Source organism: Neodiprion lecontei, chromosome 6, assembly GCF_021901455.1.
Source record: "Neodiprion lecontei isolate iyNeoLeco1 chromosome 6, iyNeoLeco1.1, whole genome shotgun sequence".
Lineage (NCBI taxonomy): Eukaryota > Metazoa > Arthropoda > Insecta > Hymenoptera > Diprionidae > Neodiprion > Neodiprion lecontei.
Window position 1 is genome coordinate 11011824 of NC_060265.1, and position 24937 is coordinate 11036760.

A 24937-nucleotide genomic window follows, 5' to 3' on the forward strand; every position below is an offset into this window, starting at 1 on the left:
TGGGGTATCGGTTATCCCCCTATTTTCATCCCCTACCGCGCAACGGTCATTCGGCCAATTTATTCCGGTTATGCCACATCCTGCATCGGGTCCAGGCCCTTATTTCGGCGTTTGGGTTAAATCAGCTTCACGGGAATAATAAATATTCACCCTGGCCGGGCACAAGGTACACTTATTTTCCGCGCCTAATTGGACATAGGCAAATTTTAATCTCGAAATTCGATTTTCATTCAATGTGAAAATTCGTCGGCCTTCTGGTTTTCCGTTGGAACGATCTCGTCGTTCGAAGCACTATTTCAGAGAATCTTGCGCACCCGATTACGAAACGTGAAATCGTGTGAATTTTTATCGAAAGATTTGACGTACGAATAATTAAACGTTCCTTGAAACAAAATTAAAAAAAAAAACTGTATTCGCTACTATATGAAGTATTAAAAGTTTCGAAGGTAAATTTTTTAAATTAGCCACCAAAACGTAGCTGGGAAGTGCCCAACAACATCCGCCGAAGGCACGGCAGCGACGCCACGCGTGGGTATAATAAATAATAATGGTTTCGGGTTCTCTAACGTATCTCCAAATTGTTGTAGGCATACCTAATGGTAAATCAATAATATTCGTCGCTCGGTTCGATCATGAATACTAAATTTCCATTGCGCCAAAGTGACTTCTAACCTCCGGGTAACGTATGGACGGCAATAACATGTAACGGTTCATACGTGATAAGAAAAACTGTGGACAGTGTGATTTCCGTAAAGAAAAAAGTATACTTTTCCAATTCCTCATTGATTTTTCCTCCGTCCGCCCATTTCGAACTCCAGTTTGCGATGTTTCCAATCTCTGATCGACATAATCTATAAGTCTCACTTGAATATCTAACTCAAGTCTTGAATGAAATATAATTATATAATTTTTTATTTCCGATTCGGGGCCATAAAAAGATAAGAACGATCCTAGGGCATTCTTCGCAGGGATGCTAGTTTCGGTAGGATTCGCAGTAGGATTCAGCTAATCCATCCAAAATGCCATAGCTGTCCCCGGGGTGGGTTCTCCCTATTAAGAAGCGGCCTGGTAGCGTCGGGCTATTCTCGTCACACCCTCCGGTAACCCGGTAGAATCCGGGGCGTGATATCCCTTGGTCGCAATTAAACCGCTGCATAATACAGAGACAGTGGTACTCGAGGTGCTCGGAACATTTTACATGAATGTTACATATTGCGCCGGAGTGAGAACTAATCGCGCCTATGACGCGATCGTAATTCACCCGTCGCGTATTTCAGCAGATGTATTCCTTTTCTACTCCAGGATACGTGCGTGGAATTTAGCCGCAGGATGCCTGCTACAACGTAGTATGGCTGATTAGAATTTCCTGGTTTCCGCTTTCGAGCGAACGACGCTGTCGTCACGTTCTCTGCACTCGAAACGGGATGAACCGCTTGGCACCCTGATGCACCTAAAATCGTGTTTCGTAATTAAGTTTCGCCAACCGATGAGCAAGGGGGATACAAACTCTCGAACGCCATAAACACAAGTGAAATCGTCGCTCGCTGACTCTATGTCAATCAAAATTAGGCACTACCGATGGATTTCAGGGTAAATGCAGAGACGGGGTTGGACGAATCTGACATGTCCAAATCGCGGTGCCGATTCGATGACGCTGTTTGATGATGCGTGGAATGGAATTTACGGTCAGATCAAAAAGAATTGTTGCAGCAAACAAGTAACGAAACAACCGCTCAAAAACTGTGCAGAAGCTTAAATCTACAATTACGTCATCTGGTTAAAAAATTATATCACAGAATACGAGGATATCACGTTACTGTACCATTGTTTCACCGAAAAAAAGGTGATAAGCAATAGCTCCTTTTACTCGTAAATAAATTCTCCACTAAACATCTGACAATGAATCGGATATTTATCCAAACAACAATTTACTTATTATTACCTAAGTCATAAGTTTATTACCTCTAAATTATAACGTTGTACGTGTCGGGTTTTTTGTGCCAATTGAGTAGCTGAGAAAAAAGAACAATTTCAAAATATTTGAAGGGAATTTATTTGTGAATAAATTGAGCGATTATTTAAATTGAATTCTTATAGACTGTTCGCATTGTTTAAGAAGAAAAACATATCGGAATAACGTGATTTCTCTGACATTAATTATAAACGAGGTAGTTAAAGGTGAAATTGCCTATTTTAACATTTTTATGGATCGTGAGAATTTTTGAAATAATCTTTTACACGGGCGAAGGTCTCATACATTCTTAAAGTGGTTTTCAAGAAATATCATTGTATCAGTTAAATGCTACGATGTGTCTGAATTTTCTGAATATTCCAAGCGGACTCAACCAATATTCAAACTTCAACATTTTTGATTTTGTTTAAAAAATTTTATGCCATTGTGCCAACTGCAAAACAGCACCTTTAATTTTCCCAAGTTTTCTTTCAGTACAATCGTTTTATTTATGGGTTTTGAAAACCAACATGCCTGGCCGTAATTTAAAAATCTGCGAAAAAATCTCAAATATTCGGTGTTACATATGAAAATGTTCGCGCAAACACCCATAGTAAATTGACTCTTACTTCTGATTTGTTTTTTTTTTTTTTTAATCTTTCTTCCAAAAAAAAATCGAAAAAACAGTAAAGGAAATTTTTGAGTACTTTGAGGGATTTTTAAATTACCGTCAAAGACATGTTGGTTTTAAATAATCATGAGTAAAACAACTGTATTAAAAAAAATTTCAAAAAGTCAGGGTACTATTTTGGAGTTGTGACAATCGTACACAAATTTTTGAATAAAATCAGAAATGGTTAGGAACCGACGTTGCTTGCGTTGGCGTAGAATTCCCCATATATATATATATATATATATTTAAAATAACGGTGTTCAATTTACGCTCGTGGAAAATTATATTTACAATAGACATAGAATTGTGTTGATTTTGCACACTTCAGTTCTTATTGATTTTTTATTTTTTTGTCTTCTTTTAAACCCATGTTTACTTACCGGAATGGCAGGTGAAAATATTCCCGCATATCGGAAGTTTCCTCGGGCGTGGTTATTTTCTGTGCGACAGTAATGAGATCAGTGTAGGGCCAGCACGCAGACACACCTGCAGCAGCTGGGGCTTCAACTAGAGCACGCGCGCTCCAAACTCCCCTCTGCTTTCCTGCGCTTCGGATAATCTTGTTACTAATAATACCCTGTTAATCTGAGCGAGACTCTCTATAAACAAGCAAACCCACCACCGGTCAGGCGTTCCAGGGGTGCTCGATCGCTGCCCTAGCTCCCGTAAGAAAATATATGACGATGCTTTTTTAATATCACAGTAATCTCGATTCGTCGAAAGCTACCCTTATTTTTCATTCCTATTCCGTTGCTTGGCCCAACGTACATAGGCTGACTGCACGGGCTTGGCTAAGGATAAGGCATCCCAGCCCAGCTCAGCACTTTCCAATTAACAATTTCATTCCTGATTATACCTTATACCCTGGCTTATTTGGACATCGTGAATTATTATCTAAACATTTGCCTCATTTGGATGGATTTATGCTGTATTTTCTTTTCTTGCGAACACAGTCATCAATGCACGTGTGTCGAATGGAGTCTCTTTCCAATAAACTGCCAAATCTTGATTCTTCGATAGCAGAAGTCTCGATTCTTCGTTTGGATTGACCGATGAATAGTTAATAAAGAGACAGGATTAGGGCTATCGTAAATTCTACATTTACGACGCGCACATTCGCGGAACGGTGTCTCGAAATCGTCCTGATTTATTTCATGAGTTCGAGCTGATAGAAGACGATATCTGGCACCCGTTAGGCGTGTATTTTTGCAGCAATTTTTTTCACCGCTTGGGAATCCCCTTAATCAGGTGTTAGCTGTAGTTCTGATATTGATTTATGTCCGGAGGTGGTAAGGTGTACAGAAAATACCCCAGTGTCTCTACCATCGGGATCAATGTGAGTAATCCAATATTCGAATTACCTGAAAACAAGCTGGCGGGAAAGAAATACGAAAAAATAAAATAAACAATCAAACGAATGAAAAAACCGAAGGCGAAATCAATGCGGAAACAGGTTTCTTTGGATCATCGGATTCCCTGAAGGATAATTTGGGGAAAATAGCTATCAACGTTCGATTTGCAAGGGGGAATTAAAATGCCCGTCGTCGACCTTTTAGGTGATTAGAAAAAGAGCGGACTGTGGTACTTTGGCGTAATTGGCGTATCAGGCTCTTTCACAAGTCGATTAGCCTTCCTTAAGGTTGCAAACCGGTGATCTGAGGGTCGGCATTAGCGTCTCGAAACGAGCCGAAACATTGACACTGCGAATTATGCCGGTATCGGTAAAATTGTGTCCCTGCAAAGGATTCCAAGTGGATTGGAAAATTGAGGATATAATATCCGATTACCGCAGGACAGAAACGAATGGAGGCTATTCAAGGTTCGTGTGAATCGATTCGAAAGTAATCCTGTCGAAATTGCTACACCTCACCCTCTTTACCTGAAATCAGCCGATGCTACAACGGCGGTGAATTTTATTGCCTGTCTTGCGGTCGCGAAGCAAGCCTGAATATGCTGCGGAAATGAGGAACGAGGGTCAATTGTGCGCGGTATCGTCGATGATTAGGTCAGAGTTATTCTTTCTCAATATTATGGGATCGAGCGAAAATCTTCGGACTCGCGTTATACTTGCGAATAAATTTGAAATATCCAAAACTTTCCGCGAAAATCTGTTACCCGTATATAAACCTGCCGCCATCAAATGGTTTCCCGGCTTTATCGCCTCGGAACAATCCTATTTTCCGGAGATTTTATTTTTCAACCACTTCACTCATCGCCATTTTATTTCATCCCGTTCTCCGGGGGATTATGAAATTTTCGCCCCGCTGAACACCAGCCCCAGCTTCTATATATCCGGTTTCCATCACCTGCGGTATAAACCGTTTGTGCAAATGCGTATTTGCAGTACACTGCGCTTGTGCACCGATTAATATATTACACGCGAAACAAGCAAAATCGCCTTAGAAACTTCGGAATGTCATTTGTATAATGCATAATTGATGATTGAATTTATTACGTCTTCGTTAATCACCGTGAATCGACATTTCACATGTCTTCAAAAAAATGAAATAACTGCGATACTATCAATGACGCACCTTCGCACCATCTCGCTCTGAAAATACGATGTAATGGTTTGACGATGCTGAGCTTTGGTTTACCGTGCAGCCGACAGTAGCCATTTTGATTAGACGTTGCAGGAAAATAAATTACACCCATTCCCACCCGTAAACAGTTCGCGTAAGGTGCGGGTAGGTATACATATAAGACACATGTGCTACAGGAGTTAAAGTGCAGCGGTGCAATCTCGGTTTATCATTCCGACTGGAAGAGTTACAACGAGTAGATTAGCTTCCATCGGTCTCAGCGCCGCCCTTCTGCCTCTGTAGTGTCTTACCGTATTTCCCTAGTTCTCTCTCTCTCTCTCTCTCTAGTAGTTACCGTGACACGAAGAAACTTATGCCCTTATACCTACGTACATACCTCACCGCCTGCACCATCACCCGGCATGCCATTTGTCCAGCCTTATTTATGGTTCACCTTAGGAACTTTCTGATGCGTGAAACATGCCGCATAAAATATGACGGGATTGGAGAATGCCGAGCACCTTGTCGCAGCATAGTTACTTCCATTTATGAACTGCTGGCTGGGCTATTATCACGGAGGAAGAGGTACGTTTTCCACACCAGTTGTAAAGTGTCTCATTGTCAGTGGCAAACAGAAAAAAAAAATAGTTTTTCGCGGAGACGAAGCAGGTGAATTCGTGGCGCCGATTAATTTTGATCGTCGATCGCTCGTAACCGATAATTTCAGGGGCCAATGAAAAATAGGGGATCTCTTACTCAGAATTAGTTTTCCAACTTGAAAAATTGTGCTCTTCTGTGGGCTAATATCAATTCGGAGGAATGGCTGAAAGAGAGGACGAGGGAATGAAACTGGTTGAGCAACCCGCCACGTTCTACGCAGAATGCTGAGCTGAAAAGTCTGACCTTTGGCATGGCTTCTGCAACAGAATCCGCAAGCATTATTTCCCAACTAATGGCAATGTTACCACTAGAACATCTCTCACTCGATTTTTCGCAATCTGTTCATTTGTTACCTGCCTTTTATCGCAAGATCAGATTTTTGAAATTTGTTAATGTTAAAATAAAAAATTGGAGCTGATACTACTGTGAAATATATTGATATTACGATGCACAATTTTGTGCCGAACGAAAAACAGAAATTATTCATATGTTGAAATAAATTTGGTTGAACATTAGTTTATGTCTGATACGATAATCACAATGAAAAGCTGGATAAACATTTTTTTATTTTTCGATCATTTTTGAAAATTTATGTAGGATTAGGAGATGAGAGATATTTTTTACCGAGAGTGATATTAAACCTAGCCCAGCTGTAATGTGCTAGTTCAGACGCGACTTTTCGATTCGGTTGGAGTATTAAGGCGCTGGTAATCGCATCACAATTACGACAGCCGTTATGGAGCATAAAGTAGTATTTTTCCCCCAAGCTTCTTCTCGGGGTCGGTCATAAATGTTACGTTGTATTAGACCCTTGAGCACCTTTCATCTTTATACGACACGGACGCGGATCATATGGAGAGAAAGAGCGAGAGAGAAGGGAGGAGAGAGCTAACCGGGTGGGCAGAAAAGGGGATGCCTTTTTTCACGGCGTAAAAGTAACCGAAAGTAACAGAAATGAAAATCAAAGAGAGCGGAATCGGATCATGAACTAGGAATTGCACTGCCCTGAAAACTACGAGTGAATAAGCGTACGAATCTTTTAGCAGTAATCTTTTGAAAGTAGAATCCCAGCGAGTCTGAAAATAAACTTGAATAAACTGAAACTAAACTGAAAAACTGTTATATACAAGTGTAGGTGTAGGTACGATTCAGCTCTGTAGGTACAATTTTTTGCTCAAGACCTCGATGAGGGATGAAACAAAAAAACTGTTTGAGAGTAAATTTTTGCGAAATTGGATACCGTAGCAGCGGGAAGCTGTTGGATGTAACGTGGAGAAGAGGGAAGGTTCATTAAAAGGTGAGGAACGTGACTGTTTCACCGGTTCTCCGTGGTATAAAATTAATTCCGCGGTTAGTTTAACGGCTATGTCACGAATAAAACAGAAAAAAGAGAAAAAAAAAACTCACTCGCGAAGCCTCAACTCCTGACAAAAAGCTATTCCTAAAAACAGGACAGCGATAAAATGAAATTCAACTAGGGGCTGCTGCTGCTGCTGCTACGGTGTTTCAAAGCCAGCCAGCCAGCCGACCAATCTAGCAGTCTTGTAATCCGGGGAAAGGGCGGGGGCAGGAATCGGTAAGGGGTGAAAAAGAGAGGGCGAGAAAGCTGGGGAGAAAGGTTTCTCCGAATTAGCGAAGAAACCACCCTAATAACATTACAAGCCCCCATTTTCCCCCTGTGTATTTCTGTTTCATCCCTTCCGTTCGCCGCCCTTTATGCCTCGCGAGTCTCAACTTTAACTATAAATTTTCTCTTATCTTCAGGCTGGGGGTGTGGCGCAAGGGCTGCGCCGGTTTCTGCGGGGAGCATTCTCTGCTTGCAGGACGTCAAAAATCCCTACGTGTGTTAAGAGTACATCGAAGCATATAGGTATAGATAAGTCGCGTATGCCGCCAACGACCATGACTACGAGCCTCAGACGATCACGTTCCACAAACTACTTTATTTCGTAAACCTCCCCCTCACCTCCCACGCTCAACTTTCCCCATTGTGTGCACCTCGCTCTTATTATAGGTACTTGGGCACACATCGTTATCAGTCGGGTCGTTTTTCACGCAGCTGAATATTTGCACGAATATACCGTTAACGAAAAATAAATTTTCTTTCCAAATAAATCGTCGCGTTCTGCAATGTATATGTTTATACTTGTTCACCTTCACTCTGGGTCATATTTGATTCTCCCAACAGTCGTCGTTTACCGGTCGACTCAAACGGTTTAACAAAATTGTTTAGACATGGAGAATAGGGTCATAACGATTCCACTACCATTGTTTCGACATCGATTAAACTATTTTAACTATCATGAAACCTTTCTTTAAACCTTTTTAATATTTTGACTCATACACAGTGAATATACATAGTTTTTTTTAACTACTAACTTTCATATATTTTACACCTACACTTTTAACAATTGGAGAAGTCGACAACGTTCATTGTCATGCTATTTGAAGAACCTTCGCTCTCCAAATAGTATTTTATGATTCTGACCAGCGTCTTAATCCTCTTTCTTACAAAAGGTAAATTACTTTTTAAGCTCTATTACTTTTTAATCATATCAGATATTTGATATGTTCTTACTAACCTACAATAGACAATAACTTTCAATAGTATTACATCCGTAGTAATTTGTGTCTTACTGAAAATTTTTGTTCTTGACAGTCAAATAAAAAAAATTAATCGTTCTGCGGAGGGCCCATGTCCGGGCCGAAACGTTAACGAAAATATACGTTATACATTTCTATGACCGCTCACCAAGACTCACTAATATACTATCTACGAGGTCGAGAATTCTTACCCTTCACATTACTATTTACAATATATATACACGTGGCCAGTTACCTGTAAATAAGAGAAACGACAATTAAGGCCACTTATTCGTCTCTCTTTCACCGCTCTGTATATTGTTTAACTCTTCTCTCTATCTCTCCCTCTCTCTATCTCGACTCTGTTTACCTGTCCATTTCGTACTCGACGAGGCATCTAGCAGGTGTCATATAAGCGTGCGTGGAGATCATTAAGCGCGCTAAATTTAAAGAGAATATATTCCTCTTTACATTGTATACATTGCGGATTCAAGTGCGAAATATGTTTCAATGAAAATCAATCTCTGTTGTTTTCTCTCTTTAAGCATACGCGAGGACCGGCTCTTTACTCTCGCTATTCTTTGCTAGTGTCTGGAGAAAATTTACTAACCGAAAAATAGAAACGAGGCCTTCATCAACGATCAAAAGTAAAACTTTATCCAAATTTTGCAAATCAATTTGGTATCACAAGTGGCCGTGTTTCACGAAACTTGTACGCAAGGTTCTATTTTTGCTCTTTTGATTAAAATTGACGATAAATGGACCTTTACATTGACTGAAAGTGAAACAATGTTTCTTTTGAGATTCAAAATCGTTATTTATAATCGATTACTATCGCGATAATTGTTCTATTTTTGATATCAGTCACTGTCCAAGAAAATTAGATTCAATGAATACGAAACGGCAAACTTGAAGTACCGTAATCGATGACTCCGAGTTGGATTTTTTCGAGGAAAAATTTATCGTACCTCTCGGCGAACTTCGCCGTCGTAACAAAGGTAAAAAACAACCGAAGCAAAGCTTTCTACGATGTACAGGTACAGAAATCCATTCGGCTGTATTCCACGTCCAAGTCGTAAAATCCGGCCACCGCGTTGCGTTCGGATATCGCGTCCTCTAGCTCCGTGTACGTTCAAGCACTAGATTTCGTACATACAACCGACTTTCCGTAGATGCACTCTCGTACACACCCGTACGTATCGCACTGCAGGCACTCGGATGTACGCAGTTACACTTTACAGAGAATTGAGCTGCACACCGAAGTTGTTGCAGCGCGCAGAGGTAGTTACAACGTTGTAGGTCGGTAGTGCAGGTAGTTTCTTTCGTTGATTAACCCCTTGTAATTTCTCCCTCGACGTTACGTTCACACAACGGTACTCCATGTGCGATCCTCCCCCACCCTCGACCGACAGAAACGTCGTCCTTCCTGATCCCGTGCGTTTTTTAAGTTTATTTATTTATTTATTTATTTTTTTACCCGTTTATCCTGGCGTGTCGCGTTGCAAGCTCGCGAGTAGCTGGTGTACAAAATTTACAATAAATCAAAATATAAAACGGAATCATAAGTCTAACTTTATATTATATACTCTAGTGGTAATTTTGATGAGAAAATATTTACTATAATACGCGGAAATTAGTTACTATAGAATACAAATACTTTTTCTCACGAGCACTATAAATTCGTGACCTATTAAAAATTCGATTCTCGTAGCTGATGTTCACTGTTTGAACATGAAAAACTACATTTTACATAGTCAACTAACGGATCGCGCATTATAGGTTAGCATAAATGTTCATTTTTCAGTAAAATCAGTTACTTGAAATCATAAGTAGATAGAAGGTACACCATTAGTCGAATTTCAGCTCGTACAATAATTACTGTTATCTTCGGAAGACATCCCATTTCCGCTTGAGGGCAAAGTTTTTTTTTTTTTTGCTTTTCAGTTGTAACCGAATCATGTAAAAAATAACGATTTATTTTTTCAACTTTTCCTCACTGTCTAGTAAATAGACAATATTTTCTGTATCAAATTTGATCCCGTAGGTTTCCAAATTCGACAAGAAATGAAATGTTTTGTTCAGAAAACAGTACCTTGTGAATTCAAATTAGATTGACGGTATACCTTCAAGACCTCACGAAACTAACTCCTTTTATCGAAAAATCTACTTGTGTATCATCCATGGAAAATTACGTAGAATTTGATTTTTCACGGTCAAGCAGCAGACATCAATAATGAATTTCCCAAAACCATCGGGATTTCGGATAGTCGCGAAAAAAAATCGACATTTACATTCTTCAACAATCAGTTTCCGTGACGTACCGGTTCCCTTAAGATCTCCTGCCGGATATGCTCCGAACGCTGTTACGTTTTAGCAGAAAGTTACACCCGGTATGCCATTAGGCTTGTCCGTCGTTTTCTGGACACCGTTAGTCGGCACTCTGAAATTTCAAATAACGATAATGATTTCTCCCCCTCCCATACAATTATATTCTAGCGACGTTGACTCGGTCGAGTTTTCCCGGATCAATTAACGAGAGGGAGAAGGGCAAGTGCATGTAGAGAGAGAGAGAGAGAGAGAGAGAAAGAATGAGGGAATCATTGCCGAACGAGCAGCAAATAGCGGACGTTGTACGAAAGCTCGCAGTGCCAAGTTTAAGCTTGAAAATTTTTGTAAGCGCGTACAAGCGGGTAAACGGTTAATATTTTCAGAGAAATACTGTTATTGCCGCTGTTGGTTAAATATACTTGCGCCACTGCTGTCGCGACGCTTAATATTTTCTGCAAACTTTTCAAACCCCGACAAACTAAGCTCCTTATACTAGATACCTTGGCGACGACGCGACGCCATATTTGTCTGCGCTGTGAAATGCTTCAAACGATTCTTTACACCTTCTTGGGCTTCTTCTCTTATTTATTCACGTATTTATCGCCGTTTCGCACCATCCAACCAACCAGCCAACCAACCCCTCCACCCCCAGCGATAAAGGGAAACGAGCCACCCGGCGAGCCGTGCGCCCAGAACACCCAAGGTCAGACTGTGCTGTGCGAAATTATTGCAGCTGGTGGGTTGGAAAAAAATTTCCTCTACACTTTCCACGGTTACGTAAATTTCAAAAGTAGCGGGAACAGCGATTTTTAAATCGAATGTTTTTCAACCTACAAAAAACTTACATCATATTTCTTTTCTCCGGTATACATATTTTTCTCAGATTTATAACGTCGTCAAATAATTTTTACAGATATAATCCGATGAAGAAAAGTCCAAATTCCAAAGTACCAAATTCTGCGAAATCAGTCAAATTAAGAAAAAAAATATCGCGGAGTAACAGCAAAGCCGAGAAAAAATTCACCCATAACTCAATTGATTCGAATAATTTTATCCCGGATAATTGTTTCTGTGGCACAAGTGAACAAGCAGGCCAAGTCTGTGTAAAAATTACGAAAAAAATGTGCGTTTTCTTCAAATTTTTCGTCGTACAATATACATAAGGAAATAAGACTTATTTGTTCGCCGTATTTACGTACGAACTTTAATATTATGCGTTATAAAAGTCCCTAAGCCAAAGTTATTCCCAATTTTTTTATCGTTACGGACAAGTCCCGGTAGATAGCAACGCGTATAATTCGAAACCGGAAATCAATACCCCGTTGCTCTAAGTGGTGGTCGGTTTTCAGTTTGAGGGTAAAAATACCGCAACCCATTGTTTAAACGGCGCGGTGAGCAAGCTTTGGGATAAAACTCTGATCCGTAGTAAGTGTCGTTTTCGTGCACCTGCAGCAGGTACAGCGACCTAAACTGCACGTAAGCAGTTACCACAGAAAGGGGGAAGGGGTGTAATGTTCGTGTCCAGATGGCCACACCGCGGAAAAACTCTAAACAGGGGGATGAAGAGAGCGTAACATTGCGGTTCAAGCTTGAGGAGGTGGGGAAACGCCGTTGAACGTGCTCAAAGCTTTCTCTGTGAGCTTTCCTCGCGAGTAACACCATCGCTAAGGGTCGTCATTTCCCGGCGTGGGGAGCAAACGGCGAAACGGGTCAAATATATTTTCGAAACGACTCCGAGCCTTCACCGCGCCAGTTTCCTTCACCGAGTGGTTTAAGTTTAATCGCATATTCACACTCGCCGTATGACCGGCTGCAGTCGCCGTACCTTCACGGTTTAGAATCGTTCTCAAGCTGTTCACTGGAGGGCCTTGGAGGCTGCACGCGGTTCTTGTCCCGAAACTTTTTTTTTGGTTCAACCATCAGCAGTAATCACACAGCGTGGTTACGTGGATATTAGTTTTCGGAAGGACAAAGTTGAATGGTCACGCAGTTAAGGGGTAAAAATTTTGAACTTTCACAGAGTTGGAAATTTAGTTGGTATAATTTGAAAACATTTAAAAAAGTAAATCACAATGCTTAATGTCAAAATGTAGAAAGATCAGATGATAGAATCCTCGAGATGTGTCAAACCAAAATATAGGAACTGTCATAATTTTTACTCTTTACATTTTGGCTTTTCTATGTTTCGACTTTTCACGTTTTTAAATTCTATCAAACAGATTTTCAAGCCTTTGAAATCTCGATATTGTGACCCTTCTATTATGTACATCAATTCTTCTTTTAGGCCTTCATCCATGTAGTAGATCAAATTTTTACCAGAATGCTCTGTTTTCATACTCGACTCAGTTTTCTGAAAAATGATTGTGAATCGTCCATTTCTGTACGTATGTACCAATGATCGATTGCTGTAATTATTGGTGAACCATAAGCCTCGGTTCAATAAGCCCGAACCTAATTAATTCATGTCACCAATTTTGACTGGCATGCTTGAAATTTGTTGTTGGTGTTAGATTGTACGTGAGAAACTGTTTACGCGATTCCAGAGTATTGTCTAAAAACAATTTCCGCGAAAGAAGACTTTTTACTAATGTCAAGATTTGAAGAACGAGCTTTGCAAGCGTAACACACTGTAGGGCAGTAACTATCCGAAAAATTGAAACATATGTTTCGTGTCCAGATCTAATGTCTATTATGGCAAGAACGAAGTATAAAGTAAAATGGCCAGTAAGTCGAGAGTTCTTAGTAACTTGCGTTTCGAGTTAAGCGAGAAAAAATGACAAAACTTGAAAACATTAGGACAATTCCAGGCGGGTATCTAAATGCGAATCTAATGAGAAGACTTTCTCAAATCACACCAAGAAACTTGTGCATATACGTGTTATACATAGGTGTGTTCTACAAATGCCCTGATAAGTATATTTCCCGTAGTAAGTTTGGAAAGGAAACCGGGAAAAAGATGAAAAACAGTTGAATTGGCAAAAACAAAACTGTGCCTTATCGCTGTAATACGATAGCAAAGGAATTTTCGCGATTCCTGCAAGCCCTGCCATTATCTTTTTGTCTTCTTTTTCTATTTCTTTGCTTTAATCCTTCCGTCATCTTCTGATACCCGATAGCCAAAATCGCGCTACGTTTCGCTTATGCATCGGTGGCTCTTATTCTCTCGGTTCAAGTAGCAGCCTAATGTCGATTACGAACTGCACCGTCAAAGCGTACTTACCTATGTGCATATCGATTATCCCGCCGACCTTTATAACCGATATGGATTTATCCCCCGCTCCGTTCAACCACGCTTGCAATCGCTAATATAAACGCAGCGCGTCAACTTGTGAATTTTTAACAATAACACCCCCGTCAATTACTCTGACTTCAGCTCATTTGCCGGAAAAATTATGTTCCAACGCGTTTTAAAAGTTATATCGAACCGCAAGAATGTTTGAAAAATTTGACAACGACAATCCGGGTGTGCGTTTTTTATCAAAATTTTCGCAGTTCACGTTTCTTAAAATCGCATCCTGCAGATCTTTGAGATAACTATGCAATTTTACCACTGTAGAGTGAAAATTTTGATCGGTAATATACATTTTGTAGATGGGCAATCTGCTACGCTGAATAACATTGTTAATTAAACATCACTGCACACGCGTTGTTAAATGCACGTTATTATATTACCAAATTTGAATAATTACTGCGGGTGAGCGTGACTGCATTCTAATTGTGAACAGCATTTACTCTAAATCGCACGTATTCGGTATATGATAATTACACACCAGTCGTTAATTATTTAATGAACAAATATTCATAGTCTTTTTACCGGAGTGATGGTGAATATTCTTTCTCGAATATTCTTTACATCCCGGCCTCAGCTGTTTTCTCACAAATTTCATAATCGATCTTTTTTCCACATTGAACACTTTCGGTTGCAGCATTTTTGAGATTTATAGGTGTACATAAAAAGTATAAATCAGATATCTTATATCCTTTTTTTGAGGAGCTAATTTTTCTTCGAATATACATCGTCATTTATTGTAGGTGAGGAAAAAGGATAATGTCTGTTTGATAAGGGCTATAAACTGGGTGAAAAATAAGGCAATTATATAATGCGCGATTAGATATTTATCGAAATGAATTAGGGGTGGTCTAATCGTAATAAAATGTTGGCTCGTGTAAACTGATGCTGTTTGAGAAAAATAAAAATTCACTAATTATCAAACTTCCTGTGGGTCGCATTATCTCGTCCAGCTGTCGCATTTTGACCGAGTGGTTATTAAATTCGTTAACATAAAAAAATAAAACGAGAATCCAATAACACCACACTTGCTTCCTGCCTCTGGTTGTGCATTAAGCATAGCGTGGCTCGAGCCGTGCCCGATACCAGAAGCAGATAAGAAATTTAATTTGGTTTAAAATGAACGAGAGTGCGATTCTGAGTTTTTCGTGATTGCCTTTTTGTGATCGCTGAGAAAAATCTTTCCTTTCTCACGTCATCGTTTCACTCGAGTTTCGTGCGAGATTATATGCATTTCATTCAGATTTCGGTGTTCGGATACCGCACTCTTTTCACTGACTCGAAGTGATCCGTCATGCGCCATTTTGCCTGCGTTTCTAAAGCCGACGTAATTTTTTCTGCACATGCATACAATGACGTGTGGCTGAATACGTAAGAATAGGTAATCGCGAAATACTTAGTAAATTATCGTAAAATCGGTGAGTGATCCAAAAACGTACACCTGGACTTCTTACAGCTCATGAAAACTAAATTGTACTTCATACGATAAACCTGTGATGATTGAAAGTGAATAATAAGTCAATATTTATTGCAAATTTCTTAGGTTCTCAAAGTCTGTTCGACATTTCCATAAAAATGCACTCATGATGTTCTTTGAAATCGAACATATATTCAGGACAGGTAAACCTTTTTACAGAAATTACGGTTTCGATATGTCGATTACATATACATAGCTGATGCAGTTAGGATGAGGTACATATAAAATTTCAGAATTGAAAATCGTCAGTCTATCCCAAAGCAAAATACAAATGCTTTCCGCTGACTATGTATATAAATTGGAGTGTTTAAAAAAAAAAATTTTGGATTTTTCTTAACGCTACCCGATAAAATTCCTGTTTGGGACCTCAAAAATAACCTCTCAAAATTTGAGCCACGTAGCTTATGCGTAAGAACTGCCGCAATTGATTTTTCGTTTTTTTTTTTTTTCACTTTTTCCTAAAAATCTCCCAAAATATAACATATATGACAAAAAGTCTGAGATCTTTTTTATGAAATTCAATTTACCGTGAAAAAACTCTCTTGTGATTTTTTCATATATTACGTATTTATCAAGATATTTACAAGATGCAAAATTACAACTTCAAATATTGACTTTTCTTTTCTGAAAAAAGTGAAAAAAAAAAAAACGAAAAATCAATTGCGGCAGTTCTTACGCATAAGCTACGTGGCTCAAATTTTAAGAGGTTATTTTTTAGGTCTCATACAGGCATTTTATCGGGTAGCGTTAAGAAGAATCCAAAAATTTTTAATTTTTTTTTTAAACACTCTAATATACATATATAGTCTGGCAAAAAATGATTACGATCCGAAAACCTGACTTCTCATACAGGCAATCCGTGGCGAATCCTTTCCTTCCAGTGACGGCGCGTGATTCCGTCAGCGTCGATCCTCTTTTTTTTTGTACATTTCCCTTGATCCCCTGGCTGTTGGAGGACGTCGATAAGATAACATGATACATCGCGTGTCCGAGTGGCGCTATTAATTATGTAAAAATACTCGGTGGCTGATGTGCATGCGGTGGCTACTTGTTAATTAAGGTAGCGCGGCAAGAAAGGGCTCATTCAGGGATATAATGAGTAACAACGTCAGGCCGGCGGTGAGCCAGCCGTATTTAGAGTGATAGGCTACCTCTGGGCTCGGGTTTTAGGTGGGTGGACATTGGTCAGTGAGCAATGGACAGTTCTCTCCCCGGTGACGGATGACCCGAGGGTTTCGAATCGTTGTGTGTGTGCGCATACGCGTGTTACCAGCAATTCAAATTACTGGGTACCATTTGTTTTACGGTTATTTTCATCCTTCAGCTCCATAAGGCAATAAAGGAACAATAATTCCACGTTATTCTCTCGTGCTTGTTCTTCGGAACAAAGTTAAGGTATTCCTTGCACGAACGCGAATGTTTTACAACTTATTGATTTTTGTCTGCTATAAAGTACCTGCAAATATATGTCATTGAACTAGAAAAATTCCTAACCAAGTTACCGAATGTTTATCCAAAAATGACTACTTCAACAATCGATAAATTTATACGGCTCTTTACGGAGATGACATGCTGGCCACATTTCTGTCTAATAATTTATATACCGAATAATTCTAAATGTCTGATAAAAATTGCCCTACGCGTGTAAAAAATTCAGAGAATCTCTAACGACGATAGAAACAGGGGGAAATAGAATGTTTAAGAAAACAGTAGTGATAAAACTTGGAAAAATTTCACAAACAGAAGAATTTTCGTAACCGCGACTTTTCAGGGGTTACGTTCGGCAACAGAATTCACGAGAAATTTTAGATTCCAGCTTGTCGTTAGGTGTAATAATTAATTATAACTCATTTTTATTAAGAGTCAGTCCTATTTTTTGAGTGATTGAGAAGGGGGCCAGTTAGGCCCCCACGCAAGGAACACCTCAAGGATCGCGACACGCGCGATAATGCCTCTCGAATTTCCGCTGCAGGATACACCGTGCAAGACAACTTCGATAGCGATATCCTGTCGACCTGGTTGCGTTAGTGGACGCGGAAATGGCAGTTTAATGCGCTAATGGAACTTCCAGGAAGACAAAGTACCCCTTTTCCTCCCTTCTCCCTATTCCTCGATGCCGCTACCAGCTACTGTAAAGTGATAAACTTTAACGAGGCATGCAGGCAGTATGCTTTGCGCAATTGGCAGATGATAAGAGAGGTCGACTTTACCTCGGTGTTTCTACGGCCCGTGCCTTTCCTCAATTATAGAAAACGTCGGACGAGGAATGACGCACTTATTTTTTACTCCGTCGTTGCGGCGAAAGGAACACTGAATATTAATTATACGGGGAAACACCGTAATTACCGGTATCAAAGTACACGACTGTGCATCGCGTATCAATTTATTGCGGTATATGCACGTATACGTGTATAACGAGCAGCGAGCGTATTGCCGTAAATAAATACCGACAGCGAATGAATAACAAGTATTCAACGATAAACACGACGTTGACGGTGAAATGGCTTTGCGGCTTTATCGGCCATAATAATCACATAGTAGAACCCAATAGCGAGCCAGGTACGGCGGCTTGTTTGCACCAACCTACATGTGACAATTATATATTTACCGCATTAGCATTTTAAAGGCACGTTCGTGAGCGTAGAATCGCTTTATGATCAATATATAATTAGTAATTTCTTCCGTTATACTAAAACGCAAGGAAAACATTGATGCGCTAGTTCGAAATCAATTTAAATTCATTCCATTGTTGAGGGAAAAAATAGCGTTACTACTTATTTATCCGTTTATATCATTTTTCGGCACTTAAACGACGATCGATTCTTTTTATAACTTTCATTTCCTCTTTGAACGCAATTACATGTGTAAAAACACAAATCGAACCAAACGTGTCTTTGAATTCTTCTCGTTTAAATCGACATGGGTATTCGATATTTCTACCGCGCAACGTCAATTGCCGACAACTTCAGCTGATTGTGAAGTGCATCTAGTAGTAACGGCGCGGTAGCGTCAGACACGTCTCTGCTAGGCGTCCGACGGTAGTGTTGAGCTTACCGGCTCTGCGTGTGAAAATATACGTGAGGTGCACACACTGGTTATTAATAAATTTCATCGTGAGACCACGTTGTACAACTTAGTGTTTATAATTAACAGATATTTCACTATTTACATAAGCGCTGTGGGCTCTTAATGTTTCGATGTCAATGAGTATCTAAAATTTCATGGAAAATGTATAAGGTACGTAATTCCTTGATATGTTTGCTATGGATAATTGATGTCGACCTGATACTAATTTCGGTCTAACTGGCTCTAGATTTTTCAAATATGTAAGTGGCATGCAAGCCCTGTTTACGGACACGAAGAGGCGAGAGAGAGGGTAATTTTGACTCTTATCGGCATTTTTCTGGAGGAGAGACACTTGTCGCCTTCGCACAAAGAATCTTCAATTTTCGTTCCTGGTATTTTCCAGCTAGCTTAACGAAGAGCGCAGAGTCTTCTTTCTCTAAACATCGTAAATCTACGATATATGGTTCTCTGCTCATTCTCAAGTCACTCGCTGCTTTTACCTGCCAGCCGTGAATACCTGAAGCCCTTAAGCCCTTCAAGGCGCCAGTGGGTCCGAACAAGTAGTAAAAGTCCACGGAGTCGGACAATCGATTATTATTAATCTCGAGTGTTAGTACAGGCATGTATACATGTATAGCAGTGCGCAACTCTCGTGAGCAGAATTTTAAATTCATGTACTGAGTATCCGTGCAGAGATCTAAAGCTGTGTTGAAGTTTGGTAGAATAAAAAAAAAAAAAAAGAAATAAATAAAATTGAGAAAATAAGGGACGCGGAATTTGCGAATCGATTATTCATCGTAAGTGTATAAACTGTGTAATTTTTGAAAAACAGCATATCGTGTCAGTTGTTCAGTCGGTTGTCTATCTTTCCTCTTCTACCAGACTCACCAATCTCTTCTAATGGACACAAGCATATACTATTTAAACCACTTCACAACTAACGTGCACTGTAAATTTGTCCTCTAAACGTCGCATCTCAAATTGAACCACTACACGATTTGATACGAAAAACTCGCGAGTATGCGTAATTCGTCTAGGACTGGGCAGGATAAAAAATATTGAACAAGTCAACTCGAATCCGTTTGAAACAAAGCGCCGTCACAGACATTGTAAAAATAATAGAAAAACGTGTCCGATCTTGATATAAATTCATCGAGATTATTTACATGTATTTTATACAAATATACAGGTATTTGTTTTCTGAAAAAAACTGGTGGGTAAACCACACGCTAAAGAAACACGTTGCAAAAGCTACCCTCTACTTTATGTATCTAAAAATTTAATAACACCCGCGGTTTCATCAAAATATGTAAACGTCGTATAACATTCACGACGGGCCCTTCTACGCCTATTTAAAGCTCAGTGTCGTTACGTGCACGAGAGACCTTGTACCACTGACTCGGGTCAGAGTTAAAGGCAAGCCTTGTGCAATCCTATTTTAGCATTGATCGAACCTCGAAAGCTCGTACTGTTCTGGAAAATGTTTCAACGAACAGCGTCTCGAGCAGAATTGGATAAGAAAAACGAACCTGCAAAATTCAAATCAAACGCACTGAACGTCTCGCAAGTTTTCCTCTTTAGAAAATCATCGAAAGTATATTTTAAGCCAGTGATCGATTTTCAACGAATTAAATACGCGTCTAAAGCCACGCTAGAAGGAAATATTAACACGAGTGCAACGAAACATGTTTCCGGTTCAACCATCCGCGGTCACTTGGGGTCGATACGACCTAACGTATTTCTTGTGGGACAAAAAATAACAGTGACCACGAAGGGTTAAACAAGACAAACTCTTCATCAAGCGCCAAATACAGAGTCACCATCGACTAAAAATTGCGCGATCAGCGCCCGGATCGAAACGACACGAGTCAGAAAGACGGCTGTTCGACCGAATCGAGACTGTCTCAAGGACCGAGTGATACGGAGGTCGCAAGGTCCGTGATTAGTATAGATTATAGATTATTGACGAGTGGAGGTAGCTGCGGAAGTCGGTGAGGTCAGGCGTAGGCGGCTCAAGGTCCCTGAAGACAAACCCACGCCACAAAGCTCCCTAAGTCGTCGAGTTCCTGCGAAGTATTTAAGGGGAGGAACCGACGTTAGCAGGCCGAAAAGTAAGTAGTTTTCGGAAATTTTTTCGATAGAGAAGAATTGAATGGTTATTCTTTGAACTCTAAGGATCTTTTATTACCAGTTTGAACAAGATCTGGCAGTTTTTTCAAGTCATTTGATTCGTAATTGATCAAGTTATTTAGCTACGTCCCGCAGCAGGTCCTCATTCGCGTTGGCAATTTCCGTGCATTGTGGAAGTCATAATTTCGATCTCAGACCAACAAAACTGAAATCGTTTCATTCTTTAGATTATTTTTCTACATTTGCCCGTTATAATCGAAAATTTGATACTTTACGCGAGTTTTAAAAAGAATGTGGTATTTTTCACAGTTTTTTATAAATGAAAAGGGGTACTTTGAACAATCCGATTATCTTAAGAGTATAGATTCGCATTCTGTGTGATTAAATAAGGTAAACGTACACCAAGTTTAAAAATGATCGATCAATAATTTGTCGAGTCATGACGTACGCAAGTTCAAAAAAACCTTCTTTCGAGAAAAACGCTCAAACCGAGGTAATTTTTCGGAACCACGTGATTCGAGTATGTGTGCGCATATTACTTCCCTCCATGAACCGTGCCGAGGCTAGGATCCTCTAATTCTTGTTAAAGGTCAGAGGTTGCCAATTAGCAGTGCGAAAAAGCTGCAAGTATCTCCCCGCACGCCAAACACTTGGCGAGGTCGTGAACGTCCGTCCTGGTGGTAGAAATTCTAATTATTTCAAACGGAAAATATATCGGCAGTACAGCCTGGGCAAAAAATTAATTCAACACAAATTATACAGGATGAAAATCGGTAGTGTATCATAACTTTCTAGGCAGATTCACCATTTGTGGCCACCCTCATAAAAATCTGTATTTATTAATATGACTTTCAATCTGTTTAATTACTCAATTTGTGACTTACAAAGTCTGACTTCCAATGGCCACGGAACTTTTTACTACTTTATCCCTGTACCATTTGCGATTACCCCTAATGAATATGACCGAATCTGGGTCAAAGAATGGTCACAACGGCGAACGGTACCGTAAAGAAGCATCTCTCCTACTGCAAGAAAATTTGGTTCACGTTATTCACTGGCGAGGGAACGATTCTGCGCCACACGACTACGTCATAAAGATATTCGTACAGTCATCGCTGTTTCGTATCTACTGTTTGTTTGCACTCTTCTGTTTTGCCACTTTAATTTGGCCAGACTGTACGAAGCGAGGTATATCGGCCGCTCTGCGTGCAAAACGGACCTTGGCTTGCAGAGCGGCTGCTAATGTGGCCAGAGGTTGGTTGGCCAGAAACTAGTGACGCACGGTGACGATGTGGAGAGGGAACGAGAACGGGAACGCAGACGGAGACGGCCGATCCGCGGAGGCTAGACGACCCGGCGCCATTCATACTTGGCGCCGCACGCAACCCTTAAACGCTATTTCTCGTCTAGCGGTGTGTTCGTGTAACGTGTCTGTGCAAGTGAATGAGAACGAGCGGCGACGCGGACTGACTCACCTAGTTGTGCGCCTTCGTCGCGACTCTTTCTACTCGTATCTCTCTTTCTCTCTTTTTCCATCCCCATCCCTCCCCCTCACCCCTGCGTCTCCGTAAGACGCGATACGCGGCGTTAAAGTAGCCAAACTACCGCGACTACGTTACGACTGACTTATTGCCCGTTTGCAGGATAAACTTTCCGCGCTCTCTTTATTACGTAAACTCGCGGTAGTCGGTGCTGTTATTATGCGCCGCGCACTTACACCGCAAACTATTATCCACCCCATAGACACCCTCGAAATTGTGCTTCAAGTTGCCGAACAAGTTTTAAGATGCTGCTGCTGCTGGTGCTGCTGCACTCATAGCGAAGCATTACTAACCTTTGAGAGATGCTCTTGGAACCCTTTTAGAATTTTATGGAAATATTGAAGCTGCACGTAACGATTATCCCTCTCTGTGTGACTACTGAAAAGCTTCGGAAACGCTACTGTGTTACTTCGGCACACGTATTCCGACTCAACGGAAGTCAGATCAACTGGACATCCCTTCCTTCCCGTTACAGCCCACTTTTATGGTCATTTCTAGGCATGTGTGTGAAACGCGACAGAATCACAGAGCATCGAAGGATCAATGGTAACATATCACTTTTTATAGCGAAAACACGTCGTCAAACGTAAGGTTTTTCCAACCTTTCCCCAAAGCTACCAACGAACAAATATCCCGAACGACCCGATCGTTAAGTCTTACACGAAGTCTTATTGTTGATATTTATTACATGACGCTGAGAGTCAAGACTTGGTTGATTACACGCACGTGTAGTCTTGGGGGTAAGTGGAGAGAAATTAATAGTGAAGGGGTTAAGTAAACCGCAAAACAGGGAAAGAACGTACCGAGAGAAACAAATCAAGGGCCGTGACAATAACGGCTTTCGTATGGCGAATTTGCACGAGGGATCGCGTTTTTAAAAAGCATTCAGAGCAGCGAAAAAAAGAGGCTTAACCCCGTTCAACTCGGCCGGCGTCAGTTGGTTATTAAGTCATAAAGATAGGCGATCTTGCGCCGGGCAAAAACGCGGACCCTTCCTCTGACAAAAAAATTACCACTACCGCATATCGCGCCCCTCCTCGTCCGCGTGGAGCATGAGGTTTCATTATACATATAGTGATTTACCGTATTAGTATATTATTCGGTTTGATTTTATCTAATTTTTTTTTTTTTTTTTTTTTAATTTTTTTCGTTTTTATTACAATTTTTTTTCACTCTCACGCGCCGTTCTTAAAAATAAAAGAAATACAGGAGAACGTGTTGATTCGCGTGAACTCGTCACATCGGAGTGTTTTCGACTCTATTTATCGCCGTCCGTATATAATATCTAACCGGCAAGTAATTTGCGCGGCTCTGCAACACTTATAACTCTTGCACCAGCTCAACGTGGTACCGGTTAGCCTGCTAAACGTTCACGTAATTAAATCTCTGTTCATATGTGCGCAGAGTATAGTATATTTTCCCCGTACCAGCCAACGGTATTTAATGTATAATTTGGGAAATTTTAGCCACGGCACGGACGGAGTGAACTGAAATTTCATTTTGTACCGAAAGTCGGAGTTCAAGGAAACAGAAATGTGCTTCTACGTGTTAATTATTTTATTTTAAACAAGGAAAAATGGCATTAGATTACGACGTCTTGGAACGATTTTTTCAAATTATACACTCCCGTTTTTACAACGTATATTAGCAATTTTATGCTTTATCGCTTATTCCGAGTGCCAATTTTGTATTTCCTGTTTCTTAAACGTACACTCGTAAAATATTTCTCCAGCAGGCTACGCTCATTCTCGCGTTACAGATTTCCCGAGGGCGTTTTCGCCTCCCTTCTTCTTTTCATTTCAATCTAACATATATATATATATATATATATATATGACTCCAGAGCTCAAAAAGTGAATCAGGGGTATTTTCCTTCTCCAGAACTAGTAAAATTGGCAAAGGTATAACGGATACCGAATTTTGGTAAAACTGCACAGGTCGCCGTCAGGGAGAGTGAGTGGAGATTAATTTTTATCGCGAGGATCGAGGTGGCGAGGCGAACTGACTAGCCGGCTGACTGCAGTTGCCTGTTATGTCAGAATTACCACCACCGTAAAGCTAAATGTTGCTCGTTCGGAGGAGGAAATCTTAACCTTTCGGTGAGCCGTCGCTATAAACTTTAACGATCACTTTTCGGATTGGACCAAGCCAGCCAACCAGCCCCAGTTCCCAGGGCGCATCGACACTCTGCACCCCGTAACATTTAGATATCGCGTGCGTTCCCTTCCTCCCCATCTCTGCGGCAGCTTTTGTCCGATGTCAAGATACCCCTGCGAGCACGCACCATCTTCCGGTATGGTCCACCACCCGTGCCGGCTTAAAAATACGGGAAGGAAACAAAGTTGCGGAAACGGGCGGAGGGGAGAAAAAGTAAAAAGCGCCCCATCGCGCCTCGAGCTTTACGGCACGTTGTTTTAAACGCAATTTCAATTGATCAACCGGCTAATTTCATTTTCTACCGTAACTCCGTGTTCTCCACTATTTCCGAAATTGGCTATTCATTATTCGAAAGGTGGTGGGGCAAAGCGAGAAGGAGAGAGAGAGAGAGAGAGGCACGATGGGGAAATCGAGTGAAAAGCGAGGCTGAGTTAGGAATTGGGTTGGGCTAGGTTGGATTGGCTAAAGTTAACCCGAGCTTTGGCTAAATAGCTTCGTGTATTAGCCATACACGTGCATCTGTAGGAGGCGGCCCCACTAGTAGAGGTCCTGTCACCGCC

General features: G+C 40.6%; 1 protein-coding gene and 1 long non-coding RNA gene across 10 annotated transcripts in view; one reads left to right on the top strand and one right to left on the bottom strand.

Annotated features, from left to right (window-relative positions):
* Positions 1-24937, top strand: part of LOC107225353 (protein Fe65 homolog) — a 191496-nt gene that overhangs the window by 103853 nt on the left and 62706 nt on the right. The window contains exon 1 of one of the 9 annotated variants that reach the window (XM_046744149.1): positions 5680-5731. The exons of 7 other annotated variants lie outside the window; for them this stretch is intronic. In XM_046744149.1, the coding sequence (XP_046600105.1) occupies positions 5695-5731 (37 nt within the window). In that variant the 5' untranslated portion in view covers positions 5680-5694. Of the gene's footprint in view, positions 1-5679; positions 5732-18169; positions 18721-24937 lie in introns of those variants that run through there. One more of the 9 variants, XM_046744148.1, reaches the window with a different exon arrangement.
* LOC124295188 lies at positions 20730-21910 on the bottom strand. The gene is made up of 3 exons (XR_006905083.1): positions 21564-21910; positions 21128-21353; positions 20730-20884 (listed from the first exon to the last, which is right to left on the bottom strand). It is a non-coding gene; the product is annotated as an uncharacterized LOC124295188 (long non-coding RNA).